This window comes from Leuciscus leuciscus (genome assembly GCF_965113295.1).
Source record: "Leuciscus leuciscus genome assembly, chromosome: 1".
Lineage (NCBI taxonomy): Eukaryota > Metazoa > Chordata > Actinopteri > Cypriniformes > Leuciscidae > Leuciscus > Leuciscus leuciscus.
Genome location: NC_138725.1, coordinates 9478773 through 9499515, shown reverse-complemented (window position 1 = coordinate 9499515; position 20743 = coordinate 9478773). Strand labels below are relative to the sequence as shown.

At 39.7% G+C, this 20743-nt stretch overlaps 2 protein-coding genes across 2 annotated transcripts in view; one reads left to right on the top strand and one right to left on the bottom strand.

Annotated features, from left to right (window-relative positions):
• Positions 1-2180: 2180 nt before the first annotated feature.
• Positions 2181-20743, bottom strand: part of LOC309488467 (uncharacterized protein) — a 145192-nt gene continuing 126629 nt past the window's right edge. Inside the window, exon 4 of the mRNA XM_082156721.1 lies at positions 2181-3008. Coding sequence (XP_082012847.1) covers positions 2987-3008 — 22 coding nt within the window. The 3' untranslated portion in view covers positions 2181-2986. The remainder of the gene's footprint in view (positions 3009-20743) is intronic.
• LOC309508312 (uncharacterized protein) overlaps positions 8410-20743 on the top strand; it is a gene marked incomplete at its 3' end in the record, with an annotated part of 28925 nt that continues 16591 nt past the window's right edge. The window contains exon 1 of the mRNA XM_082182881.1: positions 8410-8958. Coding sequence (XP_082039007.1) covers positions 8952-8958 — 7 coding nt within the window. The 5' untranslated portion in view covers positions 8410-8951. The remainder of the gene's footprint in view (positions 8959-20743) is intronic.

The following is a 20743-nucleotide window of genomic DNA, read 5'->3' as shown; positions in this document are numbered from 1 at the left end:
AACTGTCATAATCAATTCAGCCTATCCAAACAACGACACGACAGGCATAAAGTTATACAGTTTTAGTAAAGTTATCACTCTGCACTTTTATGCTGTGCATCGGCCATTTATACTTTGGTATTTTTGCGCAATAAAACATAATCATAAGATACTATAAGATAAAGCAAACTAGTATTTTTTTCTACTGTATCTATTTGGCTACATTTGTTGCCCAATTAAAAAACATTTTAGACTAGACTATTCATTATGAACAGAGCCATAGAGAGAGAGAGTTGCGACACTCCCATAGACCTCCGTTGTAAATAATGGCGGCGCTTTTAACCGCCTACTTCCGGGATATGAAGATCGGAATAGTTCCAAACACTGTCATTTGGGCGTTGGACACCATTCACTTACATTGCTGCGCGTCGAGTTGTTCCAGAGTTAAGTTGCCGAAATATCGACCTCTTTTGAATTGTCAACTGTCTATATTGTATCAGAGGCCCTTTGCGATGCTTATACTGGTCTTCATTTGTACATGCACAGCGTAATTATTTATATTTTATGTTGGTTGTTTCAACCAATTTTCAAGCACTGCCTGCTAGCTAACGTTAGTTAGCTAGCGCGACTTCGTCAGCTAAGAGTTCGGTAATGAATCGCGACCACCTTTATAGCAACTTTTATTTAATTTAATTTTTTGGGATATACTAACTTTTCATTATGTTATTATTGTCTTGAGTGAAGCGGCTTGTGAGAACAATGCTGGACCTTTAGGATTGTTATGGCCATCACCAGTCCTGTCTGTTTCATGGATCACCTGCCCCTGGTTTTTGTTTTTCTTGTTCACACACACAAGCACACATTTTTGTTGTCTGTCATTGTTTAATAAAAAATATTTTATTTGAAAACCTTCATTTGTATCAGCCATGCTTAAATTCGTTTTTAATCTGTTATAGTTTTGATAATGTGTATGGCCTTAATCTTAAAATAATATTCTTAGTCTTAACATGATCATGTTTCACGTTGTGGTCCTGGGGGTGGCCACTTTCATCAGAAGAAGTGAGCTAGCTTCTAAGCGAATTCTGAACGGACCGCCACGGCAGAACTCTTTGCGTGATCACGAAGGTAGGCTAATGGCTGAATCAAAATTTATAAGCAAAATCACGGGAATCAATAGCCTAATACAGCCCAGTTGTGCTAAAATAAATATCATGAGACGTCCATCATCAGATGAATGATATGGAAAAGTTAAGTTAGAGCCGCTAAAGCCAGTGCTACTACCCATGCGAACATGAACACTAAGCTTTTCCCTCCAAAAATATAGCTTAAAACTTATCTCCAAATGCAAAACTGACATTAACAAAATGCAATAATGCAATAACAGCTGAAAAAGTACTTGGGTGTGTGTTTTATTTTATATTTACCGTTCAATAATGCAATCGCTGCTGTCTGTCCCATAGAAGAACATGACAGCCAGCGTACGTTTTGGAACTATTGGGGCTTACATGAACCACGTGACAGCCATAGCGGCGACATCAAAGAGTGTCGCAACTCTCTCTCTCTATGGCTCTGATTATGAATATTTAGTTTTGAATAATTTGACTAATTTGTAACACAAATAGGAGTTTGTATTTGCATTTTTTTTATTATTAATGTTTTCCCAGATTTTGCAGTAATGTTAACACTTACTTTCACTTTCATTATTTCATCAGTGACAATAGCGCCCTCTTGTGCCCTACATATTCAAATAATGCCATTTCTGCATGTCATCGTTTTGTTACAATTTATATGAGTTTCTTCTGAAATGTGATGCTTCCTGAGAGGAAAAGATTGAAATTAAGGTTATTTGTTGAGGTAACCTGAACAAAAAAATGAGAGGAGACTCAAAGGTTTTGTTTTTTAATCTGTTTTATATATAAATGTATATATGTAGCACGGTGGTCTTGTGAGGCACAACATTTAGTTCCTCCATATAGAGGAATTATACATATATAAATATATAAATTCATATATACAAACTACATATATAAATTTCTCTATATGGAGGAACTAAATGTTGTGCCTCACAAGACCACCGTGCTACATATATAAACATACAGTACTGTGCAAAAGTCTTAAAAGCATGTTAATATACCAGTTTCAATGTAAATATCAGTTTACTTTTCCAAACATTCTTTTTGCTATTAATTGTAATGATCCAGTGAGATTTGTGTAGGCACAAGGAGTCTGACAACAGCCGGTATGATCTGATCCCACCATCATCGAGTCCGTCTGTGATTACATGTTTAAGATGCAAATGTGTTTAAGATGTAAACGTGTTTAAGATGTAAACGGGATGATTGCGCGACACTTACGTGAGACACTGTTGCCGTGTGTGCAAGTAGCAGAAACAACGAGGAATACCAGAGTAAACGTTGAAAACGTTTAATTTTAAAAGGTGTGAATGACGTTACAAAACATGAAAAATTATAAAATATAAAAGGAAAACAAAGCAAGAAAACAAGAGTGTCGCCAAATCAATTAAATAATAAAAACATAAACCTCTAAATCTACCTATCAAAAGAAAAATGCAGAAACAAAACCTGAAATCTTCAGCGTATACGCCGCCTTAAATAAATAACGCTGTCTAAAAAAAACAATAAATTCAATGCGTGGTGATCACTCTCCAACTAAATAACAGAAAACAATTCTAACTACCGTGGTCTTTAAAGATGGAACACACACACACACACACACACACACACACACACACACACACACACTACGGACGTCTAGTGTTCTAACTCTAAACAGTGCATTCAATCGGCAGTAATACTAACAAAGGAATGTTCATCTCTAAACACTTGCATAAGCAAAAAAAACAAAAAACAAAACAATCATAAACGTAATCATGGTTTCAACAAACAACTCCAGGCATGGGAAGTTGTCAGATATCTGGCGCTGACCTCCCTCAGGACCTGAAGGACCTGCGCCTGGACGCGACGACAGCGCAGTCCTGAAGTGTCCACTAGTCTCTCCCCTGTGAAGGCCTGTGAAAAAAAAAAAAAACAAAAAACATTTGACACAATCTGATTCCATATTGATTAAGTTGGGGCCTATCAGGTACAGTACATAAGAAAACAATCTCTCTCAACTAATGCTGTAAAGTAAACCATAAGGAACCCCAGTTGGTACATCATTCTAATATTTAAGGTTAAAAATTATTTGTAAGCTGCTTCTTTAAATCACACATAAGGAAGTTTATATACTGTTATAATACACTTTTATTTAAAACAAACCTTTCCTACATTTAGACAGGTGGGCAAACGCATCTTTGTCTCAGTGCATGCATTGTTTTAGTTTGGCAGCGCTACCGCTAGCTTAGCTTAGCATAATTAATGGAATCCTGTGTTGCCAGCTAGCATGTGATTTAAAAAAAAAATTACTTCTTGTGGTCTACGTATTCACGAGTACAAATAGCAATGCAGATTAAGTTTTTGGGGCAGACCTGACCTGTTGAAAGATGGTATTCATCCCTCCTGGGATGGTGCTGCTCTTCTCTCTAGTAATATGGCACATAGTCTTAGAGCTCAAACATGACAATCTGGGGCTCAGGTCAGGAAGCAGACAGACTGGCTAAACCGACCGTCTGCTAGCGGCCTCACGTCACCAAGGTCAGATAAATCCCATCACATAGAGCATCTTTCACCTAGATATCATCATATAGAGACTGTGTCTGTTCCCCGAATTAGGACATACAAAAAACATTTAAACTCATCTAAGGTTAAAAATTTAATTGATGTTCAACAAATAAAAAACAGCTATAATACAGATGAGCAAATGCTAAAGCTTGGGTTGCCGAATATTCGATCGCTTACTTCAAAAGCACTCATTGTTAAAGGAGAACTCTGGTCAATTTTAACACTGAGCTCATTTTTTTGTAAATTTGGAGTGCTGTCAGTACAGAGAACAACGACAAAAATCGGTGTTGCCTACACTGTGTTATCCTCTTTTTAAAATTTGCACCCTGTTGACTTCAATGGGGCACGTTTTAAACCTGCGTTTAAACCTGCGTTTAAGCCTCTTAACATCCTTGATGTGTTATTGTGATGATCATTGGTAACTAAACCAATGTGCGTGAACTCGACAATCGACTTTTGACCGAAAACAGGATGTAAATACAGGTATGTGCGCTGGCTGAAATAACATCACTTTTATTCATATCTTTCACATCTACTGCAGTCAGACTCACCCGTGTTCACTCTGAAGGAATCACTCACATGACCTGTGCACTTGTAATGACACATCAAGGATGTTAAAGGGGGGGTGAAATGCTCATTTTCACTCAATCTCCTGTTAATTTTGAGTACCTATAGAGTAGTATTGCATCCATCAAATCTCCAAAAAGTCTTTAGTTTTATTATATTTATAAAAGAAAGATAGGCTGTACCGAGTCTTTCCGGAAAAAAATGAGCGGCTGAAGGCAGGCCGTGTGGGCGGAGCTAAATCTGTGCTAACGCGCCGAGCTAACAACACACAGAGACATTTGAAGCAGTTTTACTCACTGCCCGGTTCCAACGCACGACCGCGAACCTTTATCATTGTGACTGCTCGATCCTTAAGCATTAGACGATCTGCAAATCGTCGATCTGGGCTTTGTTTATAAAACAATCATCGTTGAAATGCAGGGAACAAACAGTCTTGCACAACTCCATTGATGCTCTGGAAAAACAAACTCCATCCACTGGTCCCTTAACGCTGGGTTCTCTGGGAATCTGTGCAGGGTTGTCTTGCCCTGGCAACCAAAAACCCACTTCTTTGGTGACATTGACTTCCAAGAGCCGAGCACAGCGCTTTGATGGCGAACTGCTTTCGCTCTCTTGCTCTGGTCTACGAGTGCGCGCGCGCCCGCGGTTCTTCCGGGAGAAGTGCCCTTAGGACCCGTATAAGGAAATTCCGCTACATCTGACAGTAATCATTTCAGTTTATTTTGTGGAAACTGACTTCATGAAGCCTCATCGTGTGAATGAAACATTAAACTGACTAGAACAAGTAGCTACACTTAACCAAACAGCAAAGGACAAAGAAAAAAAATACTCATTGCTCTTAAACTTTAATAATAATAATTTGTTACATTTATAGTGCTTTTCTGGGTACTCAAAGCGCTTTACATGGAAGGGGGAATCTCCTCAATGTGCAGCTCCACCTGGATGATGCGACAGAAGAACACACACACACACACACACACACACACACACACACACACACACACACACACACACACACACACACACACACACACACACACACACACACACACACACACACACACACACACATTAGCCTACTTTATTAAATTGCGGTACCTGAAAACTATGAGACCTGCTTGAAGAGCACTGTTTATTTCATTGGTAGGCTATGTATTGTATTTATTTGTGCTTTTGTAAGCCGGCCTAAATCATAAAATCATCAGTTAATCATATCATAACATCAATTCAGAAATAGAGAAATTTGTAGAAATGATTACCTGGCAACGACAATTACACACAGCGGTCGTGTGGGAAGTCAACAGACTCCTCGTACCTTTCTGCTCCTTTTCCTTATTAAACAAAGATTATTAAAAGCATCTGATAAATGTAAGTTTATTCAGATTCATAACATTTCTGTAGATCAGCAGCAAACACATCATATCCAACAGATGTCCTTCTTAATATGTCTATATATAACTTAAAATCTAAAGTAATCATTTTATTTACATAATTTTAGTTGTTGTTGTCTTTAACACATGTGAGCAGCTCAGTTTAGGTAGGGATAGCAACAACAAAAAGTTAGGGATAACTGTTGTGGGATTACAAATTTATTAAAATGTTTAATTTAGGTTTACATTGAATTTAGCATGTTAAGGTTAACTGTCTTATGTCATTTGAGAGCAAGTGATATTTATTTGAATTTAAAATACGGCTCGATTAGCCGAGACTGTTTTCCAAGATGGATCCTGGATGTCAACGCGTAATGTACTGTCTTTATAAAATATCTTCTTATTAAACTGTCTGAACACTTACAAAGTTCTCAATGCTTCGGTTTGTATGTAAGGACCCTCATTATGCTACCGTGTTAGTGTGAGGCTATTTTGAGCCTTGTTAGTGGTATTAACTAGCGATTTATTTTTACTTACTCTATGCCCCATATACTAGTGTTATGAGCGAATATGTTTTTAAAAGTGCCGTCGGAGCTACCAATCTCTGTAAAACGGGCGCTGGAGCCCTCTGCTGGTAGGGAATAGTAAGATGGCCGCTCGAACACTTGCGGTGGCTTCACTGCCTGCTGGCAGTTTAGTACGTCATGAGCTATCCAGTCATTATATTGATCAGTGGTTATAACACATTTATTCCTCCGCCAAGCAATGAAGTTCCAAAGAGGTTGCTAAGCAACACATGCAGCAGCAAATAATCACAAATGGCAGTTTTGGTCGAAAATGAGTTATTTATATTTTTTTGGCACATTCAAGACCTCCTTTATCATGTGGATGAGTATCTTGAATCAATTCCGTTGTTTTTTCGATAAAATAATGAGTTGTCTTAACAGTAACTTCCAAAAGCCCATAAGAAACCAAGGCAGAAGACCGTAACACCAGTTACCGCTCTCAAATTGAGTTACGGTACTCTGCCTTTGTTCAGCCGCGCGTCAATATGAAGTTACCGTGACGGTGTTCTATCAAATAATGCTACCTACCAGATTGTACGGTGTTCTGCCTTTGTTTTACTGTCCATTACAATTAAAATGACGGTGTAGCCTGTGTACTTTGTACAGCTGCCATCAGTCCCTGTAACTTCTGATGTCCTCAGAGCTTTGTCCTAAACAAACGCGATCAGAACATTTAGTATGGTCTGAAACCGCTCCATCGACAAACGTGCGATATCGATCGCGAAGGATTATGCAGAGTTGACAGAAAAATGTTACACATGCCGTAGCAGATGAATACAACCAAGAACTAAAGCCCCGCCTCACCCAGTTCGGGTACCGGACCTGGTTGAAACACTCATGCATTTAGCTGGCAGAGTGCCAAAACTTCGCTTGCGCCTTCAGCCCCGCCCTAAACACGGTCGAGACGACGCTGGACTAATATATCTATGGAGGTATTTTGTCATGTCAAATGTATTAATAATGTCATCAGAATGCAACCAAAGCACAGGATAGCAATAAGTAGATGGCTATAATAATTGTAAATCATACAAAATAAATGCCATGATCACTAGATTTTATACAGGTGTTACTATAATGATTTTGTTAATGGTGATCAGCAACCAAATATTGATAATGTGGAAGTTACTGCCTTTTGCCTTGGCATGACTTCTCACTTTTTGCTGACAATACAAAGGCAGAGTACAGTAACTTTAAAATAGTGGTCAAAGGTCAAGTTTGAGCTCAAGATTTTTTTATGTATATAATTTCCATTACTAAAACATCTATTTGCCAGATTTCCAGTGTCCTACCTATAATTAATTTGGCGGGACAACTAAAAATCTTTAAAGTCATTTTTCTCAGTTCCACACTCTAGCGAGTTAAGGTCTTTTGCCTTTGTAGGGCAGGATAGCAGTCTGGGTGGCAAGACTCGCTCCCTTACCAATGATTTATTACACACTCACTTACTAAATGGTCACATTGTGTCACGAGAGTGGCTTTTATACTTTCTGCAGTGGTGTTCTGCTATTCTTGCAAACTTTTCTCATCCAAAAGACACGCCTTTACTAATGGATGGTGCCATTAGGGCCATTGTTAATCCTGTATGATGGGGCATACAGGTGCAATACTGTTGTCGTGTCATGTACATATATACATATATAGTTGCCCTTTCATTCTTTGTGTTATTGTGCTTTTACCTTAGTTTGTAGGGTACAGAGATGTCTGTGAACAGTCATGGTATGTGTTGTGAATAAATGCTAAAATGTAATACCACAAGTGTATTTGATGTCACATAACATGTACCGCTAGCTTTGCACGCGTGGTCGCGCCAATCGATCGTCTTTTTTACCCCCGTATCACTGAAAGCTATAATTCGCCATCATAGCACATCTGCTATAATGGCGAATATAACAGATGTGTGTCTAACGTTACCTTTGAGTGCAGGTGAGGACACGTTCGAGCTGCATTCTGTGCAGTTAGAGCTGGAATCCGTGGAGAAGCAGATCCGCGACCTACTAGAGACAGGCCGAGCTGCGAGATCGGCGATCCGCGCTTGAAACATCACGCGCCGATGCTCACAAGTCAGTGGGTAGTAACCTTTTTACTCCGACCTCGTCTACTCCGTGTGTTTCTCTGCCCAGGACGCGATCATCCCTGGTTTCATTCACTCCGGTACCGACACAACACCATGGACCCTGGGTGATTCCACAGCGGAAGACGTGAGCCCGGACCAGAGCAAGGACCTCTCTGCCCCTCCCGGTCTTCGAGATCTCCACACGGAACTGCTTCTCCCCTCTACGCGAGACGGAACGCGACGCTGTGATCATCGGCAGTTCCATCGTCCGGCATGTCCACGCCACCATAGGTAAAGGTAAGGTGCGCACTCACTGCTTTCCTGGTGCTCGTGTTCTTGATGTCGCTGCGCAGGTCCCCGAGATCCTGAACGGTGACGAGCGCATCGGAGCTGTCGTACTGCACGCGGGAACGAACGACATCAGGCTGCGGCAGACGGAGGTTCTGAAGAAGGACTACAGGAGCCTGATCGAGACGGTACGCAGCACATCGCCTGAAACAACGATCATCGTGTCTGGACCGCTTCCCACGTACCGACTAGGACATGAAAGGTTCAGTAGATTATTTGCTCTAAATGAATGGCTAATGTCATGGTGTAATGAACAGAAACTGCTCTTTGTAAATAATTGGAATCTGTTCTGGGAGCGACCTAGGCTCTTCCGTGCTGATGGCCTTCACCCCAGCAGAATCGGAGCGGCTCTTCTGTCGGACAACATCTCCAAGGCGTTACACACCATATGGCTAGTAAGTCAAAGTCCAAATCACACTCTTTGCTGTCCAAACTTAATTGATATAAGTACCAATGTAGAACATTATATTGAAACTGTGTCTATTCCTCGTTTAGTGAGGTCAAACATTAAATCTACTGTAGGATCTAGGAAAAATCTAATTGTGATTAAACCAGAAAATCTCAATATTAGTGTACAAAAACAATTTCTAAAGCTAGGTCTTCTAAACATTAGATCACTCACACCTAAGGCGGTTATTGTAAATGAAATGGTCACAGATAATAGTTTCGATGTACTTTGCCTTACTGAAACCTGGCTTAAACCAAATGATTATTTCGGTCTTAATGAGTCTACTCCATCAGGATACTGTTATAAGCATGAGCCCCGTCTGATTGGTCGTGGCGGCGGTGTTGCAACAATCTATAAAGATATTCTTAATGTTACCCAGAAAACAGGTCACAGGTTTAATTCGTTTGAAGTACTTGTGCTAAATGTTACTCTCTTAGCTGTAAGAAAGAAATCCCTTTTATCTCTAGCCTTGGCTACTGTATATAGACCGCCAGAGCCTTACGCTGATTTCTTAAAAGAGTTTGCAGACTTTCTCTCAGATCTATTGGTCAATGTCGATAAAGCATTAATTGTTGGAGATTTTAACATACACGTAGATAACACAAATGATGCGTTAGGGGCTGCGTTTACAGATTTATTAAACTCCTTTGGGGTCAAGCAAAACGTCACTGGTCCCACTCATCGTCTTAATCATACGCTAGATTTAATTATATCACATGGAACCAATCCAACCGATATAGATATTATACCGCAAAGTGATGAAGTCACTGACCATTACATAGTCACTTGCATACTACGTACTGCTGAAATTTGTCATGTTGCGCCGCGTTATCAACCAGGCAGAACAATCCTTCCAACCACTATAGATAGATTCTCAAATAGCTTACCTGATCTATCTCAGTTGCTCAGTGAACCCAAACAAACAGATGAACTAGAGGAAATGACTAGCACTATGAGCACCATTTTCTCTAGTACATTAGACATCGTTGCACCAATTAGATTAAAAAAGGTTAGAGAGAAAACTAAAGCACCATGGTACAACAGTGCTACGCATGTTATCAAGAGAGAAACTCGTAATTTAGAGCGTAAATGGAAACAAACTAATTTAGAGGTCTTTAGAATCGCGTGGAAAGACAGTATGTCAAGTTATAAAAAGGCCCTAAAAGCGGCCAGGGCTGAGCACCTCCACAAACTAATAGAAAATAACCAAAATAATCCAAGGTTTTTATTTAACACCGTGGCTAGACTAACAAATAAACAGACGTTACCTGAGCAAAATATTCCGTTACAGTTTAGTAGTAATGATTTTATGAATTTCTTCACTGAGAAAATAGAAAGCATCAGAAACACAATTGTAAATGTACAATCTTTAATGGTGTCTTATGATTCAGCCTCAATTATCCCTCAAGAACAACTACACCGCTTTACTACTATAGGACAGGAAGAGCTAAATAAACTTATCACTTCATCTAAAACAACAACATGTTTATTAGATCCAATACCCACTAAACTACTGAAAGAAGTGTTACCTGTAGTGGAAGAGCCTCTTCTCAATATTATTAACTCATCTTTATCTTTAGGTCATGTTCCAAGAATATTCAAGTTGGCAGTTATAAAACCTGTTATTAAGAAACCACAATTAGATCATAATAATCTAGCAAATTACAGACCGATTTCAAATCTTCCATTTATGTCTAAAATACTAGAAAAAGTGGTGTCCGCTCAACTGAGCTCTTTCTTGCAAGAAAATGATATCTATGAAAAATTTCAGTCAGGATTCAGACCGCATCATAGCACTGAAACTGCGCTCGTTAAAATTACAAATGACTTACTTCTAGCTTCTGACCAAGGCTGTATCTCAATACTAGTTTTACTCGATCTTAGTGCTGCGTTCGACACTGTAGATCACAAAATACTCTTAGATAGACTACAAAACTACACTGGTGTTCAGGGACAGGCATTAAACTGGTTCAGATCGTACTTATCAGACCGCTACCATTTTGTCTGTTTAAATGGGGAAAAATCGATCATAACTCCAGTAAACTATGGAGTGCCGCAAGGATCTGTGTTAGGCCCTCTGCTATTCTCAATACATATGATGCCACTTGGTAATATTATAAGAAAACATGGAATTAATTTCCACTGTTATGCGGATGACACTCAATTATATATTTCATCACGACCAGATGAAAACAATAAATTATCTAAATTGACAGAGTGTGTTAAAGATATAAAATACTGGATGACGTGTAATTTTCTGCTATTAAATTCAGATAAAACGGAGGTATTACTTATTAGTCCAAAAAACTGCCCACAAAACCTCTTACAATACAACTTTAATTTAGAAGGATGTCCTGTTACTTTATCCTCTACAGTAAAAGACCTGGGTGTTATATTAGACCGCAACTTGTCTTTTGAAAATCATATTTCATATGTTACAAGAACAGCCTTTTTCCACCTTAGAAACATTGCTAAGCTACGTAACATGCTATCTGTTTCTGATGCAGAAAAGTTAGTTCATGCATTCATGACCTCGAGACTAGATTACTGTAATGCCTTATTAGCTGGTTGTCCTGCATCCTCAATAAACAAGCTACAGTTAGTGCAAAATGCAGCCGCTAGAGTTCTTACTAGATCAAGAAAATATGATCATATAACACCGATTCTATCATCTCTACACTGGTTACCTATAAAGTTCCGTATCAATTACAAAGTATTACTACTGACCTATAAAGCCCTAAATGGTTTAGCTCCCCTGTATTTAACGGAACTTCTATCGCCCTACAATCCATTGCGCTCTTTAAGATCACTAAATTCGAGGCTTCTGGTCATTCCTAGGATATCTAAGTCCACTAAAGGAGGGAGGGCGTTTTCACATTTAGCTCCTAAACTCTGGAATAGTCTTCCTGATATTGTTCGCTGTCCCAGTTTAAAACTAGATTAAAGACACATCTCTTTAGCCAAGCATTCACATAATACTTACCTTTTATACTACAGTTGAATCAGATTGAATGCATTAATATTATGAACAGCAGCTACGCTAATTATTTCCCATCTGCTTTTCTGTTGTTATCTTGGGACGCTAGTCCCGAGATAAATACAGATCGTCAGCTCCAGTTTGTATCCAGCCTCCCATGGAAACTACAGATGCCCCAACACCCGTGAAGAGCCGACTCGACGCCCGTGAAGAGACGACTCAACGCCCGTGAAGAGACGACTCGACGCCCGTGAAGAGACGACTCGACGCCCGTGAAGAGCCGACTCGACGCCCGTGAAGAGCCGACTCGACGCCCGTGAAGAGACGACTCGACGCTGGCGATATGTTTATGCCCTAAATCAATACATGATTAACTAACTGTATTTCTCTATGTACATTTCTGAAATGCACTTTCTGTAAAGCTGCTTTGAAACAATATGTATTGTGAAAAGCGCTATACAAATAAATTTGAATTGAATTGAATTGAACATGAATGACTGTAGCAATTTACCTTGTATATCAACATGTCACCACTAAAGCCTTGTCTTGCATGTGTACTATATTTTCATTTTATGACTAGTATGCAAGTAACATCACAGGTTTATCATGGACAAACTATTTTTCTAGCAGGAATACTATTGAATGTTACCATAAAATAAAAAAAGGTTACAGGAATAGTACGAAACAATTACACTATTAAGGACCACAGGTTCATTATAGTAAATTACAAGTATTACTGCAGGAATATAAAGCCTATTAAAGATTAACAGTCATTAAAGATGAATCTAGAAAAGACACCAACCTGCTTGTTCCTTGTGTTTTATTCTCCAGGGTTCTGGTTCACTCGAGTTCTCAATCTCTTCTTTTAACAAACACGATCTTCTCAGTTCAGTTGCAGCAACTCCAGATATTCCTGCTCGATTCAAAACTTCTAGTCACGTCTATGAGAATGGGAACATTACAGGCATGTATTGACCCGATTCAAAATATTTCTAGACTTAAAGTACATTAACAACAGTTTGTATAAAGCCAGAAGCACGATGTATAACACCAGAGATCAAGCTGTAAACCAGGGGTGGGCAATTAATTCCACAAGATGCCACATGAGAAACTTGGGCGGTTGTAGAGGGCCGGACCAACACACTTAACTCAGTTCTTCCCAATATATTATTTCTCTTTATAAAAAACAGCAAATGAATGAAATGAAAATATGGAGCACACAATTATATCACTATTTAATGAACATTCACAAAAACAGTTTTGAAAATGTGCATTTTTTTTTGTTGCTGTATTTCAAAAACTAGCATCACAACTTTATACAAAAAAGCAAGTATTTCAAAGACCAGCATCACATTAACTATACAAAAAAGCAATGCAGGTTATGTTCTGGGTAAAACATCTCAAACTGAAATTGGACAAATCAGCTGTGAGCAAAGTGACATGTCTGATGCAATAAAGACACTCCCTCAGTTTCTCTTGCTCCAAATTAAAGGTCACTACATAGTACGTTTTTCTATGACGAGTCTATGTCACTGCAGCGGTTAACCCGACCGGCCTAAAATAGTCTGAATATAAACACTGATTATAGGTGTACCATAGTTATTCATGATAAGACAAAAACACGGCTTGGAAAATGTACTCATGATGTACTCGCTCAATATATAATTTTTGTAAATTTTGAACAAACAAAAAAAGTTATGGGCTCCAGCTCTAATTTACCAAATACTTCACGCGGGCCGGTCAAGAATAGCCAGAGGGCCTGATGTGGCCCGGGGGCCGTACAATGACCAGGTCTGCTGTAAACTAATCTTGAAAACAAAAGCATGACTTACCGCCACCTGCTGGACTGGAGAGTGAAGCGTTGAGAGGAGGGAAAAGACTCGACAAAATGTTTACCTGTAGATGGATGCGGTCATGCGGATATAGTTCAAATAATGCTTTTAAGAACACAAATACACCTTAAAACAGTAATAAATCACAGTCTTTATATGAAATATTAGGAGTAATCAGTCAGGAAAATCTGAGAGAACAGTAAGGGCATCATGTAGCCTATAAAACTTTACGTAGTTTTCATCCTAAAAGTGTGCGTCCGCACAAACGTTTTTTAAGATTTATAAATCCATGGGTACGCCATAACCTGTGCAAAATTCAAGACATTCACTAAATAAATCACAACAAAACATGAATTTAGTTAGACAGTTCGTTTTAATGTGGACAGTAAAATATTTTGAAAAAAAACTCCCACAAAAGTGATTACATATAATCACTGAAATACAATCTTAATTTATCATAAAATCACATCATTTCATGATTTTCAAGAATCATTAAAATCACACCATTTAGCATAGAATTACTTCCCATTCTTACAGGTAGCTACATATTACTGAGATAAGGGAACGAGTATTGCGTAGCTATACGCTATGGGGAAAACTCCTTTTTCTCCAAATACTGACATATTTTTATAAAATAATGCAGTGCTACTGCACAGCCATAACAGTGCAGAGACTAAACGCACGCTATTGGCTGGTCAGTGGGAACTGCACGAACTTATGGCAGAGTGGCGGAGCTGCGCAAATAAATCAGTCCACCTCCCGCCAATCTGAGCACAGAGCCCGCCAGAAGGGGCGGGGCATCTGCCTATAAAAGATGCTCATTTCGCCACAGGATTCAGGTTTAAATCGACTGAAGCGACGAACGGCAAGTCGTGTGCGATAGCAATAAGGCAGAACACCCTAGCAACCATCCAAAATACCTTAGAAACCACCTAGCAACACCATAGCAACCACTCAGAACACCCTAGCAACCGCCTAGCAACCACCCAAAAGACCCTAGCAACCACCCAAAATATCATAGCAACCGCCTAGCAACCACCCAGAATACCATAGCAACCACCAAAAAGAACCTAACAACCACCCATAACACCCTAGTAACCGCCTAGCAACCACCCAGAATACCTTAGCAACACCATAGCAACCACCCAGAATACCCTAGCAAACACTTAGCAACATCATAGCAACCACCCAGAACACCCTAGTTCCCTTATCTCAGGGAACCGAGGTTACATTAGTAACCGAGTCGTTCCCTTTCAAATGGTCAGTCGTATTGCGTAGCTATACGCTATGGCAGGGTTTCTCAAACCCTCCAGGACCGAGTTTGAGAAATCCTGAGCTTTGGGGAACCAATCCAATCACACCGTGCTATGTTTGAGCAGAACGACATGCTCTATGTCGCAAGTGTGGGATGCTTGTAATAGGGTCCCAAGGCAGAGGGCTAATGTGTAAGAGTAAGAGCATCAGTCGTCACTGAATGTGACTTGTGGAGGCGGGCCCGGCAAGACACACAACTATATGATCTGATTCTGACCTGACAGGGGATTCCCTTGCTGTAGTGAACTCATTTAGTCCTGCTCACTCAGCCCTACGGCTCCATTATTTCTTTGTCTCATGCTTGTGAAAAAGAGAACAGCGGAGAACGAGGGGAGGAGTCGCAGCGACGTGAGACTCGCGCTCTCATAGTGAGAGTGTCCGTCTCAAATGAACGCGGCTTGTGGGGGCGTGCCCAGCAAGTGGCACGCTCAGAGGTGCGGTATTTTTAAACAAACGCCGGAGAAAATATGCTCTTTTAGTGAATCAGCTCTTGTTATACCCACCTGATAGTCGCAGGAGAGAAGGTCATTCTCAGTCTCATGAGTCAGCGGAGAACACAGAAAATTGCCATAGTAGGCCGCAGGTGAGACAATGCAGTCAGCTGCAGTGGGCTGGGTCAGCTGGCCGGAGTCCGCTGTTCTGCTGAATAGATTCTCGTTCCGCTGCCTGGCCTAGCTGTTTTCGTCGCCGAGAAGGCTTCTTCGAGAAATCAGCAAAATGTTTTTGTCGCTGAAGGAGATCAAATCTGAATCCTTTGGAGAAATTAGCATCTTTTATAAGCAGATACCCCGCCCCTTCTGGCAAGTTTTGCGCTCAGATCAGTGGGAGGTGCACTGATTGGTTTACGCAGTTACGCTGCTCCGCCATAGGTTCGTGCAGTTCCCACTGACCAGCCAGTAGCGTGCGTTTACTCTCTGCACTGTTATGGCTTTGCAATAGCACTGCGTTATTTTATAAAAAGACTTCGGTATTCTGAGAAAAAGGGGTTTTCCCCATAGCGTATAGCTACACAATACGACTGACCGTTCAAAAGGGAACAAGGCCTACACTATTGTCTTCAGCTTATCTGAGTTCAACTCATTTCATAATTGATGAACCTTACACAGTTATTGAAGCAAATCACCACTGAACTGAATTGATCTGAATAATGACTCTATTGTCTTTACAGGAGAATCTGTTTGCATCATTATTTTTCTGTTTATCCAAGTGAAGCTGCTCTGAATCAGTCTGTACTAAATTTAAAGACTATTTAAAGTCTCTCTAACACAATTAAACACTCTTAATGGAAGATTTTTTTTTTTTATCAGAACAACTATAAGAAATCCTTAGAATTATATCGAAAATGTTGATTAGACTATAAATTAGTTCAGTCATTCAGGTCAATTGATGATTGTCAAAACATAACCAACACCACCTGATCAACTTTTCTCTTGTCTCCAGTTATGCTTAAAACAGGGAAGTCTTTCCTTTGAGTTTTCCACGTACAGTCGACACCGTTGTCAAAATGATCCCCACTCACACAGATCCACGAAAACGACTAAAAACACTGTATTCTGCTGCCAGGCCATCAGATGGCGATGAAACACTATAGACTGAACACGTAATACGTGCCTGTGCATGACCTCATCGTCTTCAGAGATTCACATTTTGATTGTTTACGAGGAGACCGGTTTCAACCGTTTGCGTTATCAGGCCCCAAAACACCATTTTGTCGTGTAAATGAACGAAAACTATTAAATTATAGTTAATTATTAACTGATTAATTGAGTGATATTTGAGAATTATTGAGGACACCTGATGTTAACAAGCAGAATCACTGAAGGAGAAAATCACACCGTTATGGTGATCAGTGTTTGCTTTAGTTGGGCTCGTTTGACTATTAATGTACCCTTATTTTAACACTTTTGAGTGTGGTCTTAAATAAATTCCCAGGAGAGTTAATTTGACTCTGGAGTTTTTGCTGTGTATATATAGATGAAGTGTGATCATGACGCATCTGTCAATGCAACACTTCTGGAGGTTGTGAATTTGTGGTTTCACAAGCACAAACTTAGTAGCCTAATAAAAGCTTCATGGTACACACACATATAGCAAGCGATCTTGACCCGAATGTGGCTACCATGGTAATCTGTTTACAATTTCACAACATCAACATCAGTTGAGGGCTGCAACTTCACTTTTTAAATGACAATATCCTGGCCGGACTACTGTTGTCAGTGATACAAGTATTTGAAATGAACATGATTTCTTAATGTCAAGTGACATATCAGGGCCATTTTATGATTAATTGAAATATATTTCTTACCTGTTCCTTTAATTGAATTGGATTAAATTACGAAATAAAAGACAAATGTATTGAACTGAACGAGAAGATATGCAAATATAAAGTTTGATAGTGAAAGGCAGTTACTGTATATGAAACACTTATTTTGTGTTGTGATTTTGTGTATTGTACTAACACAATTGAAAACATGCTGAAATGTTTGAAAAAAGTGCACTTTTAATGATCTGTTGTGATATTAGAACTAAAAGTGTAAACGTACAAAACATAAAAAATGTACACCTTGTGAAAATAGCGAATATATTTTTTTGAAATAGGCTACCAAAGCGAAATAAAAAACTGTATGTAAACTGAACAAGCAACACAATGTGTTAGTGGTGTGATGCAAAAAGAGGACACTGTATTGGGTCACTTAAAAATAACTATATTTCATTATGTTGAAATTGTTTTCTCTGACAAATAATCAGTAGCTACAATAGCTGGGTTTCCATCCAAACGTAAAGCGAAGGCGGGCATTATATGCAAATGTATCTTCTAGTGATGTAGAGCCGTAAAGCAGCAGGATTCGAAACACAAACGACTCGTCACGGCGGTTCAGAGCCGATTCTTTCTTTTGGGAGGCGATAACTTTAATAATTGTGCATTTTCAAATTTAAAACTTTGCAGAACGTTTACATTCACAAACAGCTGTATTACACACTGCATGAAAGGGAATATTTGAAAAAACATAGAAGGGGAACTATAACTCTTTGGGCCCTACTTTAACGATCTGAAACGAAGGTATCAAACACGAAATGCAAGTAACTTTGTGGGCGGGTCTCGGCGCTGTTGCTATTATACCGGCGGGATAAATGACTCTTGCGCCCGACGCAAATCTAAAATGGGTTGGTCTGAAGTAGCTTCATTATTCATAGGTGTGGTTTGGGCGTAACGTGTAATAAACCAATCAGAGCATCATCTCACAGTCCCTTTAAGAGCAGGCGTGCTTGTTCCATAGCGGATTGCTATTATAACGGCAGATTTGCCAGGCGCGCTCCAGGAGCAGTTCACAGCCGAGGAGACCGACGTTCTCGTCAGGGCGTAAAACACAGAGAAGTGACATTGTATGGGGATGGAGAAACCCACAGAAATTAGCTTTGGTTAAACAGGCGTATAATAATTTGTGTAAATGTGTAAGTTAGATTTATGCCTATTTTTTCACATCTTCATGAACACCACAATGATTTCCCTCATGTGGAATATTTTTGCTTGTAATTATGTATGGTTTGCAAAAATGAGAACTGCTGCGTCTGTGTGTAGATGAGAGAAGCAAAGTGTGCGTTGTGCACACACTACATTATGGCCAAGTATGCGCCCTTAAAATAGCATCTGAATGCGCCACTGAAAACGCGCCACTGACTTTAGACTAGGTTTTTCCTGGTCAGTGGCGGAATTGTTTTCTGAAACTGCAAAATAGCACCAGGGAACGTTTGCGCCGGAACACGCCGCCTCTTTTCGCTGAACCGCCCCCGGGAGCGCAAGTTCATTCCCTAATTTACCGACATGCGTCTGTCGAGTGAAAAGTCCGCTGTGCGTCGGGTGCAAAATAGGAATGATACATGCGTCTGTGTACAAAGTCAATAGCGCTGGGAGCAAGATAGGGCCCTCTGATTCATAAGTCAAAAACCACCTCAAGCGAGCGTGAAAACTGTTTTGCAAATTAAGGGATTTTTATTTGAAATTTGACATTTCCATTACTTGTTTCACAGAGTCAACACAGTTTTAGACCAGAGATCTTTCTGATCGCTTCTTTTTCATTACTCGTTTCTAATGCCCATACAAACAGGTTGATGGAAACGTAGCTAATGAGAGGATAAATATTTCTGGATAGCACTGTACATTTCAGCTCACTTCCTGATCCAGAGCTTTTCAAAGTCAACACAGTTTTACACCAGAGATCTTTCTGATCGCTTCTTCAGCTGTGTCATAGAGTCAGGACTAAACACTCAGTTGATGAGATCACAGGAAGTAACCAACCACAGGAGGAGCTGATGATGTTTAAAGGAGGAGCTGTAACTATATATAATGAAGAGAAAGACTGACAGAAACACAAAATGGCTGATAAGTGTGATCTGTGTCTGCTGGGACTGATCATTCTCTCTTCACTTCTCACAGGTAAAGAAATCTGTATTTTCTCTAAAGACATTTAGTGGAATTAGTCTGGAAAGAGTTCATTTGAACATGCTCAGTTTATTCTTGCACACATTCACGTTGTGATCTCAGAGTTGCGTATTGATACACACAAATCATACTGTATTATTCCTGATACTGGACATAGTGCCACTCAAACATCTGATGATGAAGAATTATCTTCATATTCAGAGTGTAAGGGTGGATTTCCTGCAGAGGTTCAAGCTGCAAGACTGCCGAATGACTAAAGAAAAGTTGTCAGTTTAATGGTTTAAAGGTTTAATGACAAAATATGGTTATAGTTATACTTAAAATAGTTACAAAATAGATGTATGAGATGATGATAACTTATACCATTAATCTTAGCCAGCATGTAAATGTTTCCAGAGAAAGAGAGAGAGAGAGAGAGAGAGAAAAGAGGAAGTAAGAGAGAGAGAGAGAGAGAGAGAGAGAGAGAGAGAGAGAGAGAGAGAGAGAGAGAGAAAAGAGGAAGTAAAGAGAGAGAGAGAGAGAGAGAGAGAGAGAGAGAGCGAGAGAGAGAGAGAGAGAGAGAGAGAGAGAGAAAAGAGGAAGTAAAGAGAGAGAGCCCTAAGAACTATCGTCTATTTTTGACTGTCAGAATGCCGGCGGACACAGCTACAGTGAGTTGTTCAAAACCTTTCTTGCTAGTAAACTCTGTGTACACAAGCAATGTTCTCAATGCTGGAGTTCATGTGTAGAGCCGCTGGTGATACTTCCAGCCAAGTTTCATGTTGTGTCGAGTCTTCTTAGTGTTTTAAAATAGCCATTTTTGATGCTATCATAGAAGTGCCCCAAGCACTCCCATTCAAAAGGCAATTTGACCGAAAACGAAAATACGGTCAAAACTTAAAAGTGCCGTTTCCATTCTAATTATGCTTTTAAACTAAAGTTGGCCTCGGGTAGATTAACAAAAAGACCCTAAGTTGCATTTTGGAATTACCCTTTAATGTTAGTTTTTCTCTGGCTGCTGGAACTGTTTGTTATGGCAAGAACAGTAAAAGTAAATGTATTCTAGTGATGGGTCGGTCACGAACGATTCGTTTATTTCGAACAAATCTTTAATATGACTCAGGACTACTGAGTTGTCTCAGAGAGTGATTTGTTCATTTTGTGTCGACCGCGCATTCGCAAAATCCTG